The sequence below is a fragment of the Salvelinus namaycush genome, chromosome 22, assembly GCF_016432855.1.
Source record: "Salvelinus namaycush isolate Seneca chromosome 22, SaNama_1.0, whole genome shotgun sequence".
Taxonomy (NCBI): domain Eukaryota; kingdom Metazoa; phylum Chordata; class Actinopteri; order Salmoniformes; family Salmonidae; genus Salvelinus; species Salvelinus namaycush.
In genome coordinates this window covers 15,151,623-15,174,913 of record NC_052328.1, presented here as the reverse complement: position 1 = coordinate 15,174,913, position 23,291 = coordinate 15,151,623, and the positions used below count along the sequence as shown (strand labels likewise).

Here is a 23,291-nt window from a genome sequence, read left to right as displayed (position 1 = left end):
TTATATAATGTTTACATACCCTACATTACTCATCTCATATGTATATACTGTACTCTATACCATCTACTGCATCTTGCCATCTTGATGTAATAAATGTATCACTAGCCACTTTAATAAGGGAAAAATATGTGATAAATGTATCACTAGCCACTTTAAACAATGCCACTTTATATAATGTTTACATAACCTACATTACTCATCTCATATGTATATACTATACTCTATACCATCTACTGCATCTTGCCTATGCCGTTCGGCCATCACTCATTCATATATTTTTATGTACATATTCTTATTCATTCCTTTACACTTGTAGTGTAAATAAGGTAGTTGTTGTGAAATTGTTCGGTTAGATTACTTAGATACTACTGCACAGTCGGAACTAGAAGCACAAGCATTTCGCTACTCTCGCATTAACATCTGCTAACCATGTGTATGTGACAAATACATTTTGATTTGATTTGATTTGTGTCCCCCCCTTCATCTACACTGATTGAATTGGACATCAATATGGGATCATAGCTTTCACCTGGATTCACCTGGTCAGTCTATGTCATGATGTGTACACTCAGTGTATACAGCGTGGTCATCTAGGTGAGAGTCATTCACGGCAGGCCTTTTTAGAACACTGGGAAAGAAGAGAACCTATTTTCAGATGTCTAGTGGAGATTGTTCCTATTGACTCTTGTTAGCTCCCAGAGATACTGCTGTACGTGATCTTGAGGTGCACAGGCAACCCAGGTTCAATGTCTGTGTTCGGTAACTATTGTGTAGGGTCTCCTACAGCTCAATAAGTCCTCGATGTGAAAAGTTCAGACTTTGAGAATCCCTAAGTCACGCCTTACAACCTTTGTCCGGTAAACTGTAGAAAAGATGTCCACGGGACCCATAATGGCCGTAGAATGATATGACAGACAAGGTGAGGTGGAACAATTAAAACAGATCTCAGATAATAGCTTCTTGACAAGGGCTTTTGGGTGATCTTAGAAGTTTGAACATGTATTTTCTCTCTGCTCTTATTGAGGAAGTTGGGATTTTACCCTATGAGAAAAATATATATAGAAAAATGTAAATCATTAACTCATTCCACAACAATCCAACGATGAAAAGGGGATGCTGAGAACTGGCGCCAAAAGCCCGTAGGACACAGTCATAAGCCACTGTTAACAACTTGATCAATTTACTGGGAGCAAAGGTACAACTGTGAAACAGATGAAACTGACATTTCTCTTCCCACCATGTTTCATTTTCATGCACATGCAAATTATATATATATAACATTCAGGAGATGATCCCATTTCATTACAATTCACAGGATGGATGCATTCATATTCACATCATAATAAAAGAGGGAGAGTTTCTTTCATTTTTTTTTTATCTAGACGATGGCCCTAGTGCAAGCTAGGTTTCCGCTCTTGCCATTTTAAATTAGCGGTTAACTTCGTTTTGGGCAGTCAGTGACATTAATTCATCAACTAGGCTTCAGGGGAAAATAAAAACCAGCAGGACTGTGACTGTAGACAACTGGATTTAGACCATATGATGCTGTTTCCAACCTTTTCCTTTCTCTAACAGGCTGGAAACAGATAGAAAGATGAAGTGATTATCCAACCTTAAAACACTAAGCACACGAACTCTGCTAATAATCATCTGGAGTCGCACATTTAAATGAACTTCTCTGAGCTTCAATATGAATGAAGACCCATTTGCAACCAAAGGCTTGAAGCCAGTTTCCCCATTAACTCACACCGGTTAAAATCAACACACAAACATCAGACTTTGTTTTTGAATCCCTCTCCATCTGTCATATTGTTCTGGAGTCTCTCCGGAATGTATTTAATGAAGAGAGCATTTGTTTGAGTTAGTAACTCAGGGCACGCAGGGCCAATTCCCTGCTCGACTGCTCTGAAGCCGCCGCAGGAGAACACAAAACAGGGATAAGCGTCCCCACCAACAAAGGCGTGATGGAATAAATAAGACCAGGCGAAATCTCCCTCTGTCATTTAAAATCTCAGTAATTTCAGACTGAGTGGAATGTACATATGGTTCTCACACTACCCCTGCTACAACTCAACTCTCCGTGAAGCAAAAGAGGTATGGACTGTAGGTGCGAGAAAGGATGACAAAAGGCAGAATTGACCGCTTACTAGGATTTATTTCCTTACACGGTAATATGGGGAAAAGGGGCTGGAGGAATCAAAGCAAAGAAAGTAAATATCAAAGCTCCCCCTCTCCTATCTAACCTGCCTACCCACTACTTACCTAACTTAACACGACCTGGTGCCCTAACCAAAATACAAGGGGGTGGTCCGCCCAGGTCTTACCTAGTGTGCCTAGACAGTGAATATACTACGGGTATATGTATGCCCGCGGGCCTCTTACCTAAGCACTCCCTAGGTGCCTTCCCCTTCCTCCCTGGGAACAAATGAAACAGAATATTAAACAATCCACTTCACCACAAAACTGAGAACTAACTCAGGCCACTAAAGAATCTCTGACAAAGCACAAACACACCAAAGCTGCTGCTACCAACAACAACAACTAACATAATACATATTTACAATCAACATGCTATACCACTCAGCCATCAACCGTCTCTCTCAGCACTGATCTAAGCCTGCCTATCTCTCTCGCTGAACAGAACACTGGCTTTTATAGCTTCAGGTGGCAATGGTAATTAGAAACAGCTGTATCTTGACGAAGGGGCGGGGTCAGCTCTCCAATTATCAATTGGGGCCGATCAATCAGCTGCCTGGGGAGAACTTCAGGAAGCCATCTCCTGAAACACACACACTCAAATACAAACTACAACACAGAAACTGGGGAACGTAACACTACCTCACTCTAACATAGTCTAACAGAGATAGCTAAAGCAGGTTTAGTGAAGGTAAGAACATGGTGAAATACAATGATGGGGAGGAAGAGGAGGAGAAGGCGGAGAAGTAGGAGAATGAGCAGATGGAGGACAATTATGAGGAGGAAATGGAGGAGGTAAAAGAAGTGGAAGAAAAAAAAAAGAAGAGGACAATTGTGAGGAGGCTGAGGAGAAAAAGGAGAGGGCAATTATGAGGACAATGATGGTGATAATGGCACCCACTCTCACTGCACCCACACAAATACACCCAGACAAATAGTCCAAGGCCAATATCTCTGTAGACAAAGACCTTGAATTCCTCTGATAACTTCAGAAAAAAAACAGACCTGTCTGTGATGCATCCCCTAGATCACATATGTCAGAGTCAAGGCCCGCGGGCCACATCCGGCCCGCGAGAAGGTTTTTTACGGCCCCTGGGATGATCTTGATTTATTATTAGAACCGGCCCGCAGACCGCAGCAAGCCGGCAGCCCGCAGATCTTTTACACGCACCAATACTACATTTCCCACAATGCAACGGTGACGCACCGAGCAGTAGGCTGCTTCATTTCAATATTTATTGGCACAGCAGTCGTCAGCATCACAGTAAAATTAACTTTCAGATACCCATCAAAAATGGCAAAACGGAAGGTGGACACTGAGAACCGGGGGTTTCAAACAAGGTGGGAGTCGGAGTATATGTTCACGGAGGTAGCTGGAAAACCTGTGTGTCTTCTGTGTGGAGAAAGTGTGGCGGTACTGAAAGAGTATAATCTGAGACGACATTATGAAACGAAACACGCGGACAAAAACAAGAATATGGACATGGAACAAAGGCTACAAAAGGCAGAGGAATTAAAACGAGGCCTCAAATCTCGACAGGCTCTGTTCAAAAAAGCCAAATCACAAGGCCAGGCTGCTGTCAAGGCCAGTTTTATTTTGGCAGAAGAGATCGCTAAATCAGCCCGGCCATTTACGGAGGGGGATTTCATCAAAAACTGCATGATTAAAGTTTGTGACGAAGTTTGCCCAGAAAAAAGGCAACTCTTTTTAAATGTGAGTCTGAGCAGAAACACCATTGCCGTAGGTTTTCAGTAGGTTCAATTAGGTTCACTAGACTATATGCGTCATTTAAAAATTTTTCAATGAACATTCGAACAGTCCGGCCCTCGGCTTGTAGCTAAATTTTTTATTTGGCCCTCCGTCCATTTGACTTTGACACCCCTGCCCTAGATGGAAGTGTTTGACAGCACTAGGAGGATGGTGTGAATGGGCTTAGACTAAAGCACACACTACAGAACAAACAGGAAGAAGAGTCAAAGGTGCTACATCATACAGACAGGGTGAATAATGGAAAAGATATGTCCTGGACAGAATAGCAGCATATCATATGTCAGGGGTGATAAGGGAGATACAGTGCCTTCGGAAAGTATTCAGACCCCTTGACTTTTTCCACATTTTGTTACGTTACAGCCTTATTCTACAATTGTTTAAATAAAAAAAAATAAGTCTAGAAAGAGACCCGAGTTCCCATTTTACAATTCCGAGTTGGATGACCATTCAAAACGTATTTTCCCAGTCGGAGCTCGTTTTTTTGCAGAGTTCCCAGTTGTCTTGAACTCACTGAAGTCAAATTTCACAGTTCCGAGTTAACAGTTGTTTTGAGCGCGGCACAAATCATGTTTCATTGACATCATGGCCAATGTTGAATGTTTATAAATTTAGGCTTGGAAAAGACACCTTTAATCTCAGACTTGGGACCACACAGCCACTCCACTGAATAGTAGGCTAGTGATTGCTTTGCAATACTTGCAGTTAGACACCGGTTCCTTCCAAACCATTCATTGTTGAATTTGCGATTTCCAACTTGTTGTGTAATGTTTATGTCCAATGGCCGATGAGCCCCGATACGTTTTTTTCTATAATTTCTCTTCGTTATTTCTCTTCATATGACAAGGATTAAAAAGGATTTGCTAGTAGATTGTCGACTTGATTCATGATGATAACTGCTAGCTAAGATTTTGAAAGTAAGATGTTGACATGATCAGTCCAATCAAAGCTACTGTCGATATAACGTGACGTAATTTTATCTGTGGCCAATGACCTTGAGCCTTCTTGGATGAGCACTTCTAATGTAACTCTATGGCAGCACCCACGGGGCTTGAATTTCCAAGCTCTACTCTTAGACATGGCGGTGACGTAGTGTCCCCATGTGTTACAAAACACTGAGCCAATCACGGAGCAACTAGAGAACAGTACCAACCCCTATGCTCTGTATTTTTCTCTGGCTACCCCACCACCACAGAGGTCACTGAGCTAGGCTGAAACACCTGCTTTTTGGAGCTGTCTTACTCAAGAAAGCGGCTTTATTAACTCAATTATATATATATTTTTTTAACATTATTTGCAAACTGATATGTGAAGTGTATTAATGCCAAATCACATGCAATTTAAAAAACAATGTTGGGCTCAAAACATGTGGGGCTCTTCCCCACCTGCCCTGAATGACGGATCGTCGCTGTGCTGTGGGGATGTTTTTCAGCGGCAGGGATTGGGAGCCTAGTCAGGATCGAGGCAAAGATGAATGGAGCAAAGTATAGAGAGGTCCTTGATAAAACCTGCTCCAGAGTGCTCAGCATCTCAGACTGGGGAAAAGGTTCACCTTCCAACAGGACAACGAATGTCCTTGAGTGGCCCAGCCAGAGCCCAGACTTGAACCCAATCGAATATCTCTGGAGAGACCTGACAATAGCTGTGCAGTGACGCTCCCCATCCAACCTGACAGAGCTTGAGAGGATCTGTAGAGAAGAATGGGAGAAACTCCCCAAATTCAGGTGTGCCAAGCTTGTAGCGTCATACCTAAGAAGACTCGAAGCTGTAACTGCTGCCAAAGTTGCTTCAACAAAGGATTGAGTAAAGGGTCTGAATACTATGTAAATATGATATTTCAGTTTTTATTTGTAAGAAATTACACAATTTTTGAAAAACCTGTTTTTCCTTTGTCATTATGGGGTATTGTGTGTAGATTGATGATGGATTTGTTTTTTAAATCAGTTTTTGAATACCGCTTTAACCTAACTACATTTGGAAAAAGTCAAGGGGTCTGAATAGTTCCCAAAAGCACTGTAGGCTACAATATGCCCTATTGTTATGTGTATTAGCATATTTTTGTAATTTATGTTTCCAATGTGATGGTGTTTAACCCTTTTCTGACTTTCATTTATCTGCATGTCCAGCACTTGTTTTTCCCCATGTTCTTTTCAGGACAACCATTTCTACAAGTTAAACATCAAACTGTTTGACATAAACAGTTGCAATCATGAGTTTTATTGACAAATGTCGATAAAAAAATAAGGTCAGCGAAAGTAAAAACCATCAACAGATTTTTGCCTACGCCACTGGTCATTGGTCCCTGTGTTTTCTCAGAGACAGTCACCAGCAGAGTATTGATTGCTTATATTGAGCCCCCCGTTTATTATGGTGTGTTGAATACCCATGCTTGTATCATAACAAACCAATGTGTACATTATGTTCATTGAAATAATAATTATAGAGAAAATATACAATTAGTTTAACAGAACAGTTGATCACTTTATGTCCAATCAACCAGCTCATGAACTTGATCATTGAATCAGCGAAACATGAACTTAATGAATTGATCCTATGAAAAAGATTGGCTTGATTCATAACTTGATATCGAATCCCAGAGCTGACAAGGTAAAAATCTGTCGTTCTGCCCCTGAACAAGGCAGTTAACGCACTGTTCCCCGGTAGGGCCGTCATTGTAAATAAGAATTTGTTCTTAAACCTCTAACGAGTCACAAACCCGGATCCGGGATCCCCCCCATCAAAAAAGCTGACTAGCATAGCCTAGCCTAAAGCCACAGGGATATCATATAATAAAATGTTCATGAAATCACAAGTCCAAGACACCAAATGAAAGATACACATCTTGTGAATCCAGCCATCATTTCTGATTTTTAAAATGTTTTACAGGGAAGACACAATATGTATTTCTATTAGCTAACCACCATAGCAAAAGACACAACTTTTTTTCCCCACCATTTTTTTCCTGCATAGGTAGCTATCACAAATTCGACCAAATAAAGATATAAATAGTCACTAACCAAGAAACAACTTCATCAGATGACAGTCTGATAACATATTTATTGTATAGCATATGTTTTGTTCGAAAAATGTGCATATTTCAGGTATAAATCATAGTTTTACATTGCAGCCACCATCACAACTCTCACCAAAGCAACTAGAATAACTACAGAGAGCAACGTGAATTACCTAAATACTCATCATAAAACATTTATGAAAAATACACAGCGTACAGCAAATGAAAGACAAAGATCTTGTGAATCCAGCCAATATTTCAGATTCTTTAAGTGTTTTACAGCGAAAACACAATTTAGCATTATATTAGCTTACTACAATAGCCAACCACACAGCAGCATTGATTCATGCACGTTAGCGATAGCGAATAAACCACCAAAAGATATAAAAATTTTCACTAACCTTCTCAAAACGTCATCAGATGACAGTCCTATAACATCATATTACACAATACATATATTGTTTGTTCGAAAATGTGCATATTTAGCGGCACAAATCGTGGTTATACAATGAGAATAGTAGCCAAGCTGCCAACAATATGTCGGGAGAAATCTTGGGAGAGGCACCTAATCTAATCAATAACTAATCATAAACTTGACTAACAAATACAGGTTGGACAGCAAATGAAAGATACATTAGTTCTTAATGCAACCGCTGTGTTAAATTTTTAAAATTAACGTTACTACGACATACAGCGTGCGTTAAAGCGAGACCGCACCGAAATTAATGGCGGAATAGTACTTTTACATTTTTCAACAGAACAACGAATTAACATCATAAATAGTTCTTACTTTTTGATGAGCTTCCATCAGAATCTTGTGCAAGTGGTCCTTTGTCCAGAATCATTGTTGCTCGGTTGTAGATTGACGTCTTCAACTTAGGAATTAGCAGCAAACATTAGCTATGTGGCCCAGACGTGTCCAACTCTTCATAACGCAGCACAAAGAAATATCAGAAAATCGCAATATACTGATATAAACTGATATAACTCGGTTTAAAATAACTACATTATGATGTCTTTAACACCTATATCGAATAAAATCAGAGCCGGATATATCTAAGGCCTATAACGAGAGCTTTTCAGAATGCCATCCTGAGGTCTGTCTTGCGCCATGACGAACGTTGAAAAGAGTGCACCCCACGTTCCAAGACCCTTTATATGGCCTCAGATCTGCCTAGCAACACCATTCCAATTATCACTGCTTACTGACATCTAGGGGAAATCGTATGCAGTGCATGTCGACTCATAGATTACATGCAAATTAATAAACTGACCCTGGAACAGAGTGCCCGATTTCAGATTTCTCACTTCCTGACAGGAAGTTAGCTGCAACTTGAGTTCTGTTTTACTCACAGATATAATTCAATTGGTTTTAGAAACTAGAGAGTGTTTTCTATCCAATAGTAATAATAATATGCATATTGTACGAGCAAGAATTGAGTACGAGGCAGTTTAATTTGGGAACAAATTTTTACAAAGTGAAAACAGCGCCCCCATATTGACGTGCCTAGTTAAATAAAGGTTAAAGAAGGTTAAGGTTAAAGAAATAACATTTTTAAAAATATCCTCCATGTGGCTTCTGATGGTCTTTCGGTAAAATTAACGTTTAAGTAGACTCATGCAAATCTCAAATGAGGATTCTGCTCTCAGTCCAGTCATGTGTTGAATGTGTACAGCTTCACCCCAGTTGTTTGGCCCTCTGGGATCACATTTCCTGGGTACATCCTATCCTAATGACTATCAAATAGGCTCATGCAAGTGTGCAGGCCAGCATTTTACAATTGCTCTATCCTGCATAAGGATTCCGGGGGCAGGTTTCAAGAACAAAAATAAGAAACTAAATCCTTGTTTTAAAATAATTCAAACCAGAGGAGAAACAAGTTTACTGGTTAGATTATTTTTGAAAAGCCAACATGAATCAAAGGATTAAGAATTAGAATGAGACAGGATGCATTGCTTGATCCTTCACAAAGGACTTGATTTAAAAACCAATTATTTGTGAAAGATACTTTTGTAACATGTAGAAGTCAGTTTGAAGAGAGATTTGTAACATATTGCACAAATTGGATTCTTAACATATCACACGAATTGCAAAATTCATATATCATACAAATTGCTAAATTCGTAACATATCACAGGAAATGGATGACTAAAAGAGGGACGGTTTTGGCTCGTGAGCACCACTTTCAAAACTACTGGCTGAAATTATACAAAAAGTTTGAGGGTGCGTCTTTGTGCTGATAAGAGTTTGTGGATTGGAATGATGACCGAAGTTGTTTCTGTAATTATTCAGGTCTAAAGAGTTGCCATATTTATGAGTAGGTTTCCCTCCTGCACATTTCCATATAGACAGCCTTTCCCCAATGGACAGTAATAACTGTATTGCAATACTGTACAGTAATTTGCAAACATTGCTGAGAAATATATGTCTGCCTATTACTTACAACCTACCAGAATTTTAGGGTATGCTATGAATTTCTCTTCCTACATTAACAAGTGGATACGGTTAATTAATCACAATTTAGTAATGCCAACTGAGGCTGTTGCACAGGTTCCTGTTTAAATGCAGTTATTTTGGTTTACCTGTAGGTGGCCATGGTGCACGAGGCCCCTCGTCACCCCTTCCCCACTGCGGATGTACCTGACCACGCCCATTACACTATAGGGGCCGTCATCCTGGCTATCGGCATCACCGGCATGGTGGGCAACTTCCTGGTTATCTATGCCTTCAGCAGGTAAGGGACAGTTGCTCCCTATGGTAGTGTAACTCTCCACCTTAGAAGAGCAGGTAATCTGATCAGTTAAAATGTGATTGGAGTTTCTTGCAGCAAGAATATGTACAGTTAATGCTGAGGTTTATCTCGTCTCACTATCCCTCCACCTGTCACACGTGGCTCTGTAGTCTCAGTTGTTTATCAGTGTGTCTCAGTTGATCAGCATCGTGAGTGGAGAGATCAGGCTATTCATCCTCCCTCCTGAGCCCAAACATGATGTACTGTAACTAGCGTCCATGCCGTGCTTCACTTTCAATGAGTGAGGTGCCATTTCTCTCCCACTATGATGACTCATTCTGAATATAGACAGGCATACACACACACACACAATCATATGCAGATATAAGTGGTACGTGTTGGACAAATTGATGGCACAAGCTCTATTCATAGCTAAATAGTTGTCGACAATAATAAATCCTTCACCATAAAAAGAGGGGAACTACTGTACCCAATTACAGAACAATAACCATTTGATTACACTGAGCTACCATTTGGGGGAATGTTACAGAATTATGGTGGTGTTTAAGTGTGTGTATCAAATTGAATCCCTGTGCTGTATGTGTTGTGTTCAACAGGAGCAGGTCACTGAGGACTCCAGCCAACATGTTCATCATTAACCTGGCCATCACTGACTTCATGATGTGCCTCACACAGGCACCCATCTTCTTCACCACCTCCATGCACAGGAGATGGATCTTCGGAGAGAAAGGTACTCAACACCCATCTCCGAACACGTCTGAGGCCAATATTTTCCACTCAGACCCCCCCCCCCCCCCCCCCCAAAAAAACAATCAATGACTTCAAACCAAAAAACATAGAAAATAGCATAGAATTGTGTGGACAAATTCAGTCTTTGAATTGCGTCCGTTTCCTATAATTGACTGGAAAGAGATGGAATGAAGGAATTGACTCAGACTGAGCTCTGAGCAGAGCTTGTGTCTTACAAGGTTAATACATTGGACAGAAAAGGCAGGGGATTATAAAGAGGGAGAAGTCTATGAAAAGAATGTGTTTATTTATTACCATAGTCATGGAATTAAAGAACATATGAATGGAAAACTCTCAATGAGATGTTGCCTAGAGATATAGAGAAAGACTACTTACTTCTGCAAACATCTCACACAACATCACTACACTCTTAGAAAAAAGGGTTCCAATAGGGTTTTTCAGCTGTCCCCATAGGAGAATCCTTTTTGGTTCCATGTAGAACCCTTTTTGGTTTCACGTAGGAACTTGCAACCCAAAACGGATCTACCTGGTACTGAAAAGGGTTCTTCAAAGGGTAATCCTATGGGGACAGCCGGAAGAACCCTTCTAGGTTTTAGATAGCACCTTTTTTCCAAAGAGTGTACAATAGCTGTGGGAGAAAGAAGAAGCCTTAACTGGCACAGCTGCTTTATTCTCATTCTGTATTATAAACAGCAAGTGCTAGAATATCTCATTTTTGTTTATGAGCATGGAAGATAGTTTTTGTCTCATTGAATTACAGACCTTTTGACATCATGAGGAATTATATTGAACCCATTCCATTTTTATAAGTCATAGCGATCTTCAGATCATGTATCCCTAACAACCCCAACCCCACCTACCCTCCTACCTTATTGTTGTCGTCCAAATTAACTGGAGAAAAAAAAGAAACTGGAAATTGTGTTCAAGTGTATTTCCTGTGTCCTGGTGGGCAGCACTCATATACAACTCAATACCTGCAATTTAGGTGATTACAGATGGCTCAAGCTTGATATCGGAAATCATTGTGCCAAATCTGCTTCTTCATTGATATATTCAAGAATATTAATATCTTTATCCATTTTTGCTCAGTTGAAATAGCCAGAACCGGAGCTGTACTGTGTATTCCCAGTTCTGCCATTGGTAAACCCAATTTACTCCAGTAAGTTAAGGTGTCAAATCTTCCCTGGCATCACCCACCATTGAGGGTGTGTAACAGCCTTAGGCTACTGCCATACCACGCTAACACAAGGTATTACCCCAGGCAAGACATCACCCCTGGAGTGTGTGGTTTGTATTAACACAGCTATGGAGTGGTCTATCAGGACATATATACAAACAGTATGTTGCACAATATCTATATTTTGCGAGACATTGAGGTTTTGATTGAGGTACAGTACCAGTCAAAAGTTTGGACACACCTACTCATTCAAGGGTTTTCCTATATTTTTTACTATTTTCTACATTGTAGAATAATAGTGAAGACATCAAAAACGATGAAATAACACACATGGAATCATGTAGTAACCAAAAAAAGTGTTAACAAATCAAAATATATTTTAGATTTTAGATTCTTCAAAGTAGCCACCCTTTGCCTTGATGACAGCTTTGCACACTCTTGGCATTCTCTCAACCAGCTTCATGAGGAATGCTTTTCCAACAGTCTTAAAGGAGTTTGCACATATGCTGAGCACTTGTTGGCTGCTTTTCCTTCACTCTGCGGTCCAACTCATCCCAAACCATCTCAATTGGGTTTAGGTCGGGTGATTTTGGAGGCCAGGTCATCTGATGGAGCACTCCATCACTCTCCTTCTTGGTCAAATAGCCCTTACACAGCCTGGAGGTGTGTTGGGTCATTGTTCTGTTGAAAAACAAATGATAGTCACACTAAGTGCAAACCAGATGGGACGGCGTATCTCTGCAGAATGCTGTGGTAGCCATGCTGGTTAAGTGTGCCTTGAATTCTAAATAAATCAGACAGAGTCACCAGCAAAGCTCCCCTACACATCACACCTCCTCCTCCGTGCTTCACGGTGGGAACCACACATGCAGAGATCAGCCATTTACCTACTCTGCATCTCACAAGGACACTGCGGTTGGAACCAAAACCCCAAAATTTGGTCTCATCAGACCAAAGGACAGATTTCCACCGGTCTAATGTCCATTGCTCGTGTTTCTTGGCCCAAGCAAGTCTCTTTTTCTTAGTGCCCTTTAGTAGGGGTTGCGTTGCAACAATTTGACCATGAAGGCCCGATTCACACGGTCTCCTCTGAACAGTTTATTTATTTGGTCTGCAATTTCTGAGGCTGATTACTTTAAGGAACTTATCCTCTGCAGCAGATGTAGCTCTGGGTCTTCCTTTCCTGTGGCGGTCCTCATGAGAGCCAGTTTCATCATAGCACTTGATGGTTTTTGCGACTGCACTTGAAGAAACTTTCAAACTTCTTGAAATGTTCCGAATTGATTGACCAAGGCAAAGGGTGGCTACTTTGAAGCATCTCAAATATAACTGTCACGTTCGTTAGAATAACTGGACCAAAGCGCAGCGTGATCTGGGTTCCACATCTTTTTATTTCTCGGTGAAAGTCAGAGCAAAACAAAAACAATACATCTCAAAATACATCTCAAAACGAAACGTGAAGCTAACAATAGTGCTAATAGGCAACTATCCATAGTCAAGATCCCACAAAGCACAAAGGGGAAATGGCTGCCTAAATATGATCCCCAATCAGAGACAACGACAAACAGCTGCCTCTGATTGGGAACCATACCTGGCCAACATAGAAACATAATCCCCTAGATGACCCACCTTAGTCACACCCGACTTAACCAACATAGAGAATAAAAAGCTCTCTATGGTCAGGGCGTGCCAATAACTTACATTTTGATTTGTTTCACACTTGTTTTGGTTACTACATGATTCCATATGTGTTATTTAAAAGTTTTGATGTCTTCACTATTATTCTACAATTTAGAAAATAATACAAATAAAGAAAAACCCTAGAATGAGTACTGTAGGTGTGTCCAAACTTTGGACTGGTACGGTATATGTTCCGGTCCCTGCAGAGTGGAGGTGGATGGGTGTCACATCAGGGTGAGTGTTGGGTGTGAATCTGAGATGGGGTCAGTCAGTATTACCCCCTGCTTGGCCCACTCTCTCTGCAGGCTGGCCCTCTGTTTGACCTGGTTCTCTGCTGATCATTATCCAGGCTATGGAGTGACTATCACCCACAGGGGGCATTACAACACACCAATCGACATATCTCTTTCTCTCTCTCTCTTTCTTGCTCACCCTTTCTGTTTCCTTCTGGAGTTTTTAATACTTTTCTCTCAGTAATTAACAGTACTCTGACTCTCTATCATTTTATGTTTCTTTCCTATTCCCACCTTTTATCTCAGTAGTTAACTGTACTCTCTCCGTCTCTGTGTCTTCTAGGCTGTGAGCTGTATGCATTCTGCGGGGCTCTATTTGGGATCTGCTCTATGATCACTCTGATGGTGATAGCAGTGGACCGCTACTTTGTGATCACGCGTCCGTTGGCCTCCATTGGGGTGCTCTCCAAGAAACGAGCACTGCTCATCCTCATGGCTGCCTGGGCCTACTCACTGGGGTGGAGCCTGCCCCCTTTCTTCAGCTGGAGTAAGTTCACACATACATGATCATCACACACGCGCGCATGCGCACATACACACATACACACATTTGGGATGAGATTTAGTATGCCAGGGCTGTATACACTGTACGGAAGAGTCGTGGTTGTGTCAGTATATGCATGTATATGCAAGAGCTCAAAAGACAGCAAGATAGAAAGACAGCGAGACGAGTGCTCCCTCTGGCTCTGTGTTCTCTCTTTGAACTCCAGTTAGCAGTAGCTTAGTTTAGGAATGAGGATTTAGGCATTGGATCAGGTGTTCTGAGCTGCCTGAGATCTTTCAGTGATAAGGAATTAAATTAAACTAGTGGGCGAACTGGTTGGAATGGGCCCCTCATAAGCCTCACATGGGACTTACAGTATACTGTCCTCAGAATTACTCACACCCCATCATTGTGTGTATCTCTGGCAAATAACAAATGTATCCAGCCCGATTCTGTCCAGCACGTTAATGGGTGATATGCTGGAAAGGACCTTGGGGTGACACTAACTCAGACAATGTGGAGGGTGGAGGGGGTTTGGGGAGAGGGATAGGAGGTCATGGACTGGCTACCCCTTGCAGCAGTCTGGGGCTGGGCTCTGCATGCAGGCGTGCCACCCCAGACATGGTTCCGCAACACGCATGTCCTATCTGACAACACAAAGGGCGTCTGTCTCCTTAAACCCATCTGACGTCCCCATCTTTGCCCCGTCTCCGCAGATTACCACATAATTTCACACCCTCTGGGGAAAAAACATTAATAACATGAAAGCAAAACAAAACTGCGCCGTTATACACTTTGAGGCTTTGATCGTCCAGAGCATTTAGTTCATCAGGAGTGCTCCCCTGATCCAAGCTTTGGTTTTCTTGTGTCTTCCTATTGATGTTCTTATTGAATGTTGATGTTCCTATTGAATGTTCTTAGCTTTCCCTGACTGCTTGTTTTACCATAGCAGGGCTTCAATGGATGATGCATGACAAACAACTTGTAGATGACTTTGAAGTGGTGTTGAAGAAAGAGCATTGTCTCTCTCCTTATATTTTCCCCTTTTCCCCCTCTCTATCCCACTCTCTCTCCTTTCTCTATCCCCTTGTCTCTCCTTCCATTTTCCTCTCCCCTCTCCCTTACCCCCTACCCCTCTCCCTCCCTCCTTTCTCTATCCCCTTGTCTCTCCTTCCCTTTTCCTCTCCCCTCTCCCTCCCTCCTTTCTCTATCCGCTTGTCTCTCCTTCCCCTTTCCTCTCCCCTCTCCCTTACCCCCCTCCCTCCTTTCTCTATCCCCTTGTCTCTCATTTCCCTTTCCTCTCCCTCCCTCCCTACCCCTCTTCCTCCCTCCCCAAGGTGCCTATGTTCCAGAGGGTCTGTTGACCTCCTGTACATGGGACTATGTGACCTTTACCCCGTCAGTGCGTGCCTACACCATGCTGCTCTTCACCTTTGTCTTCTTCATCCCCCTGATCGTCATCATGTACTGCTACTTCTTCATCTTCAGAGCCATACGTACAACGAACAAGTGAGTGGATTTGATACCAGAGAGCTGGTCTAGAGATGTCACTGGAAGTGTCAAATTAAGTTACTGCATTGGATTCTCTGAAGCATTTCTAATTTCTCGCATTGGAAAAAAAAATCTGTGTATGTGTCATAGGGCTGTAACCAAGATCAACGGCACTGGGAGTACCAGAGACTCCATTAGGAGTTTCAATCGGCTGAAGAATGAGTGGAAGATGGCTAAGATCGCTCTTATTGTCATCCTCCTCTACGTCATCTCTTGGTCCCCCTACTCCGCTGTTGCCCTGACCGCATTTGCAGGGTGAGTGGTTTTGATATACTATACTACCCTATATAGACACAATACACACCCACTTCTAAAAGCATTGCCGCAGCCACAACATTCATACCTTGACCATTCAGGTACAATATATATTGTGTAATTCTAACTTCAAGCCTAACAGCCTTCTCTCTCTGCCCTTTTCATGTGCCCTGTAGGTATACAGATTTTCTGACCCCCTACATGAACTCAGTGCCTGCTGTGATCGCCAAGGCTTCAGCCATTCACAACCCCATCATCTATGCCATCACCCACCCCAAGTACAGGTACTGTAGTCTTGCTGCCATCCCAAGTACAGGTACTGTAGTCTTGCTGCCACCCCAAGTACAGGTACTGTAGTCTTGCTGCCACCCCAAGTACAGGTACTGTAGTCTTGCTGCCACCCCAAGTACAGGTACTGTAGTCTTGCTGCCATCCCAAGTACAGGTACTGTAGTCTTGCTGCCACACCAAGTACAGGTACTGTAGTCTTGCTGCCACACCAAGTACAGGTACTGTAGTCTTGCTGCCATCCCAAGTACAGGTACTGTAGTCTTGCTGCCACCCCAAGTACAGGTACTGTAGTCTTGCTGCCACCCCAAGTACAGGTACTGTAGTCTTGCTGCCACACCAAGTACAGGTACTGTAGTCTTGCTGCCACACCAAGTACAGGTACTGTAGTCTTGCTGCCACACCAAGTACAGGTACTGTAGTCTTGCTGCCACCCCAAGTACAGGTACTGTAGTCTTGCTGCCACACCAAGTACAGGTACTGTAGTCTTGCTGCCATCCCAAGTACAGGTACTGTAGTCTTGCTGCCACACCAAGTACAGGTACTGTAGTCTTGCTGCCACACCAAGTACAGGTACTGTAGTCTTGCTGCCACACCAAGTACAGGTACTGTAGTCTTGCTGCCACACCAAGTACAGGTACTGTAGTCTTGCTGCCACCCCAAGTACAGGTAATGTAGTCTTGCTGCCATCCCAAGTACAGGTACTGTAGTCTTGCTGCCACCCCAAGTACAGGTACTGTAGTCTTGCTGCCACACCAAGTACAGGTACTGTAGTCTTGCTGCCATCCCAAGTACAGGTACTGTAGTCTTGCTGCCACCCCAAGTACAGGTACTGTAGTCTTGCTGCCATCCCAATTACAGGTACTGTAGTCTTGCTGCCACACCAAGTACAGGTACTGTAGTCTTGCTGCCATCCCAAGTACAGGTACTGTAGTCTTGCTGCCATCCCAAGTACAGGTACTGTAGTCTTGCTGCCACACCAAGTACAGGTACTGTAGTCTTGCTGCCATCCCAAGTACAGGTACTGTAGTCTTGCTGCCATCCCAAGTACAGGTACTGTAGTCTTGCTGCCATCCCAAGTACAGGTACTGTAGTCTTGCTGCCATCCCAAGTACAGGTACTGTAGTCTTGCTGCCATCCCAAGTACAGGTACTGTAGTCTTGCTGCCACACCAAGTACAGGTACTGTAGTCTTGCTGCCATCCCAAGTACAGGTACTGTAGTCTTGCTGCCATCCCAAGTACAGGTACTGTAGTCTTGCTGCCATCCCAAGTACAGGTACTGTAGTCTTGCTGCCATCCCAAGTACAGGTACTGTAGTCTTGCTGCCATCCCAAGTACAGGTACTGTAGTCTTGCTGCCATCCCAAGTACAGGTACTGTAGTCTTGCTGCCACCCCAAGTACAGGTACTGTAGTCTTGCTGCCATCCCAAGTACAGGTACTGTAGTCTTGCTGCCACCCCAAGTACAGGTACTGTAGTCTTGCTGCCATCCCAAGTACAGGTACTGTAGTCTTGCTGCCATCCCAAGTACAGGTACTGTAGTCTTGCTGCCATCCCAAGTACAGGTACTGTAGTCTTGCTGCCACCCCAAGTACAGGTACTGTAGTCTTGCTGCCACCCCAAGTACAGGTACTGTAGTCTTGCTGCCACACCAAGTACAGGTACTGTAGTCTTGCTGCCACACCAAGTACAGGTACTGTAGTCTTGCTGCCACACCAAGTACAGGTACTGTAGTCTTGCTGCCACCCCAAGTACAGGTACTGTAGTCTTGCTGCCACACCAAGTACAGGTACTGTAGTCTTGCTGCCACACCAAGTACAGGTACTGTAGTCTTGCTGCCACACCAAGTACAGGTACTGTAGTCTTGCTGCCATCCCAAGTACAGGTACTGTAGTCTTGCTGCCATCCCAAGTACAGGTACTGTAGTCTTGCTGCCACCCCAAGTACAGGTACTGTAGTCTTGCTGCCACCCCAAGTACAAGTACTGTAGTCTTGCTGCCACCCCAAGTACAGGTACTGTAGTCTTGCTGCCACCCCAAGTACAGGTACTGTAGTCTTGCTGCCACCCCAAGTACAGGTACTGTAGTCTTGCTGCCACCCCAAGTACAGGTACTGTAGTCTTGCTGCCATCCCAAGTACAGGTACTGTAGTCTTGCTGCCATCCCAAGTACAGGTACTGTAGTCTTGCTGCCACCCCAAGTACAGGTACTGTAGTCTTGCTGCCACCCCAAGTACAGGTACTGTAGTCTTGCTGCCACCCCAAGTACAGGTACTGTAGTCTTGCTGCCACACCAAGTACAGGTACTGTAGTCTTGCTGCCACCCCAAGTACAGGTACTGTAGTCTTGCTGCCACCCCAAGTACAGGTACTGTAGTCTTGCTGCCACACCAAGTACAGGTACTGTAGTCTTGCTGCCACACCAAGTACAGGTACTGTAGTCTTGCTGCCACCCCAAGTACAGGTACTGTAGTCTTGCTGCCACACCAAGTACAGGTACTGTAGTCTTGCTGCCACCCCAAGTACAGGGGGTGGCCACAAAATAAAATAATGGTTTCTATTGTTGCATTATGGGTCAAATCTGCTTACGCAACCCAACCCCATTTGGAAATTCCGCTAAGCAACAAAGTCAAAGGGCTATTCTGTTGTTGTTTTTAATTTCACTAATCTGATACTAGCCAAGTGAACCATTCCATTCCATCTCATAGGAATCGATCAAATCTGAGAGACAGGAAGGGTATAGCCCCCGTCAGCTAGCGATCAGACTAATGTTGTCACGATACCAGAATGTTTACTTTGATACCGATACCAGGTTTAGTATCACGGTACTCGATACTAAAACAATACCACAGCAAAAAAAAAAAAAAGAGGAGAGGACATATTTTATTTAATCTGTTCTTAGTTCCAAACAATTCTTACATCAGGAGATCACTTTTGAGGTCTGGGAAAAATCTAAGAAATGTTGATATTTGGGTGTAGTTACCCTTTCATTCAAAGTACTCATGCACCTAGTTAGCACTGTTGTTTGGTTAGCGGTGATTCTGTTGCGTACGAGTTGGAGTTTGCAGAAGAAATGCACACGGGATTGCAACAAATAATCATAATTCAGGGCCTCCCGGGTGGCGCAGTGGTCTAGGGCACTGCATCGCAGTGCTAACTGCGCCACCAGAGTCTCTGGGTTCGCGCCCAGGCTCTGTCGCAGCCGGCCGCGACCGGGAGGTCCGTGGGGCGACGCACAATTGGGCTAGCGTCGTCCGGGTTAGGGTGGGTTTGGCCGGTAGGGATATCCTTGTCTCATCGCGCTCCAGCGACTCCTGTGGCGGGCCGGGCGCAGTGCGCGCTAACCAAGGGGGCCAGGTGCACGGTGTTTCCTCCGACACATTGGTGCGGCTGGCTTCCGGGTTGGAGGCGCGCTGTGTTAAAGAAGCAGTGCGGCTTGGTTGGGTTGTGCTTCGGAGGACGCATGGCTTTCGACCTTCGTCTCTCCCGAGCCCGTACGGGAGTTGTAGCGATGAGACAAGATAGTAATTACTAGCGATTGGTTACCACGAAAATTGGGGAGAAAAGGGGATAAAATTTAAAAAAAAAAAAAAAAAAAAAAAAAAAAACATAATTCTGCCCAGTAGGCATACTGTACAGTAGGTTACTTTGTACTTGGCTAGAATCTGCAGTTGAAACAATAACAAAACGTTCACCCGCCTTCCCACTGGACACAGACGTCATTTAAACATCTAGTTTTGATTTACATTTGGTTGAGTTGTTGTCAACTCACGTGAAATCAATGTGAAAAACTGTCCTCATGTCATTGGATTTACTGTAGGTTAAAAGTTGGTTTGAAGAAAATGGTCAGTTCCCTTACTTTAATGACTTTTTGCAAATCCAATCAGTTTTCCACGTTGATTCAACGGCATCACATGTTTTGGTTGAAATGACGTGGAAACAACGTTGATGCAACCAGATTTTGTTTTGGTAAAAAGCTGTGGGATGGGCCTGGAGAAATGTAACTCTCAAATTCACAGACAGAGCTATGGATGCAAGGACTGAACATCCATGATATCAAAATTATAGTTGTAATCATGTTTTGTGGCTAAACAGTGTTTGCTTACATTTTGGGTATATAACACTAATTTATTAGTCCAAAAATGGATGTAGCAACCAAGGATTCTAGCTTTAACTTTTAATTGAGAATATCAGGAATCAAGGTAAGACACAGGTGCAGACTGTGTGAAGTAACACTATTTATTGTAACCACAGGGGTAGGCAAACGACAGGTCAAGGGTCGATAAGCCAGAGCAGAGGCCAAGGTACAGGACGGCAGGCTCAGGGTCAGGTCAGGCAGAGGTCGGTAATCCAGAGGTGAAGCAAAGGTACAGGACGGCAGGCAGGCTCAGGGTCAGGTCAGGCAGAGGTCGGTAATCCAGAGGTGAAGCAAAGGTACAGGACGGCAGGCAGGCTCAGGGTCAGGTCAGGCAGAGGTCGGTAATCCAGAGGTGAAGCAAAGGTACAGGACGGCAGGCAGGCTCAGGGTCAGAGACAGGCAGAGGTCGGTAATCCAGAGGTGAAGCAAAGGTACAGGACGGCAGGCAGGCTCAGGGTCAGGTCAGGCAGAGGTCGGTAATCCAGAGGTGAAGCAAAGGTACAGGACGGCAGGCAGGCTCAGGGTCAGAGACAGGCAGTGGTCAGGCGGGCACGTACAGGATAGGCAAAGGTCAAAAACCAGGATGAGAAAAAGAGAGACTAGGGTAAAACAGGAGCTGAGACAAAAAGCTGGTAGGCTTGAACTAACAAGACGGACTGGCAACAGACAGACAGAAAACACAGGTATAAATACACAGGGGATAATGGGGAAGATGGGTGACACCTGGAGGGGGGTGGAGACAAGCACAAGGACAGGTGAAACAGATCAGGGCGTGACAGAGAAGGTTTTTGAAAAAGCCTTTCCATCTACCTGAAGACTTACCTGAAGGTTATCATTAGCATCGCTAACGGCTACACAAAACGGTAGAAATATGCGCACTGCACACATACAGACTTCAGAAAGTTGCAAGGGAACACGAATCACTGATGCATTCTGGTCATGTCTTATGACCCAACTTGGTCCGCTTTATTAAATGACGTGCAGCTTTTTAAAGCTTTCATAAAGCCTGCATAAACACTACATAAATGTGTTACAAATCATCTAGAACCGTATGTCATACGTTTATAAAGGGTTCATAAATATGGCATAACTGTGTGGCAACCACCAATGTCAAATGTGACATAACCCACTATGTCAAATATGACATAAACCTGTGCTTTATAAAGGGTGGCATGAGCACCACTTAAAAAAAGCCTTATAGATCATGTTAAATTGAGGCTTCACAAAGCAGGATAGTGGGTTTGATTCCCGGGACCACCCCATATGTAAACATTTATTCACGAATCGCTGTAAGTCACTTTGTATAAAAGCGTCTGCTAAATTGTATATATTACATTACTCTTAAAACATTTCTAGGATGGCCGAAATTCTTTCCCTCTTAGGTGCATTGTCAATATTGGACATAACCTCAACTTTCCCCAAAATGCTGTGCTGCAGGATGACTCACACTCTAAAGTGCAGTCATGCACAGCAAAAAACCTTAGTGAGGCCTTTTAAAAACCATTCACATTTTTTGCTTACTTCAGTTTTTTTCCCAAATTCCATTTTCTCAGTTTTGTTTTCCAGGTTTCGATTTCCCCCATTTTTTTCAGGTTTTCCCCAATTATTTTCAAACTTTTTTAGTAGAAAAACAACAACATTTGACTCTGTGTTCACAACAATGCTTGAACCACATCGGGGATTACTTTTGAGGTCTGTGAAAAATCTACGAAACTTACAATACCAGTCAAAAGTTTGGATGTACCTACTCATTCAACAGTTTTTCTTTATTTGTATTATTTTCTACATTGTAGAATAATGGTGAAGACATCAACACTATGAAATAACAAATATGGAATCATATAGTTACCAAAAAAGTGTTAAAATAATCCAAATATATTTTTGATTCTTCCAAGTAGCCACCCTTTGCCTTGATGACAGCTTTGCACACTCTTGGCATTCTCTCGACCAGCTTCATGAGGAATGCTTTTCCAACAGTCTTGAAGGAGTTCCCACATATGCTGAGCACTTGTTGGCTGCTTTTCCTTCACTCTGCGGTCCAACTCATCCCAAACCATCTCAATTGGGTTGAGGTCGGGTGATTGTGGAGGCCAGGTCATCTGATGGAGCACTCCATCACTCTCCTTCTTGGTCAAATAGCCCTTACACAGCCTGGAGGTGTTTTGGGTCATTGTCCTGTTGAAAAACAAATGATAGTCCCACTAAGCGCAAACCAGATGGGATGGCGTATCCCTGCAGAATGCTGTGGTAGCCATGCTGGTTAAGTGTGCCTTGAATTCTAAATAAATCACTGAGTGTCACCAGCAAAGTACCCCCACACCATCATACCTCCTCCTCCATGCTTCACGGTGGGAACCACACATGCAGAGATCTTCTGTTTATCTACTCTGCGTCTCTCAAAGACACGGTGGTTGGAACCACAAATCTCAAATTTGGACTCATCAGACCAAAGGACAGATTTCCACTGGTCTAATGTCCATTGCTTGTGTTTCTTGGCCCAAGCAAGTCTCTTCTTCTTAGTGGTGTCCTTTAGTAGTGGTTTCTTTGCAGCAATTCGACCATGAAGACCTGATTCATGCAGTCTCCTCTGAACAGTTGATGTTGAGATGTGTCTGTTACTTGAACTCTGTGAAGCATGTATTTGGGCTGCAGTCTGAGGTGCAGTTAACGCTAATTAACTTATCCTCTGCAGCAGAGGTAACTCTAAGTCTTTCTTTCATCATAGCGCTTCGTGGTTTTTGTGACTGCACTTGAAGAAACGTCCAAAGTTCTTGAAATGTTCCGGATTGACTGACCTTCATATCTTAAAGTAATGATGGACTGTCGTTTCTCCTTGCTTATTTGAGCTGTCCGTGCCATAATATGGACTTGGTCTTTTACCAAATAGGGCTATCTTCTGTATACCAACCCTACCTTGTCACAACACAACTGATTGGTTCAAACACATTA

The 23,291-nt window shown here is 43.2% G+C and overlaps 1 protein-coding gene across 1 annotated transcript in view; it reads left to right on the top strand.

Moving 5' to 3' along the window:
• Positions 1 to 23,291, top strand: part of LOC120017912 (melanopsin-A-like) — a 66,690-nt gene that overhangs the window by 28,891 nt on the left and 14,508 nt on the right. Inside the window, exons 2-7 of the mRNA XM_038960869.1 lie at positions 9,567 to 9,712; positions 10,327 to 10,460; positions 13,914 to 14,117; positions 15,452 to 15,623; positions 15,756 to 15,920; positions 16,097 to 16,204. Of these exons, the coding sequence (XP_038816797.1) occupies positions 9,567 to 9,712; positions 10,327 to 10,460; positions 13,914 to 14,117; positions 15,452 to 15,623; positions 15,756 to 15,920; positions 16,097 to 16,204 (929 nt within the window). The remainder of the gene's footprint in view (positions 1 to 9,566; positions 9,713 to 10,326; positions 10,461 to 13,913; positions 14,118 to 15,451; positions 15,624 to 15,755; positions 15,921 to 16,096; positions 16,205 to 23,291) is intronic.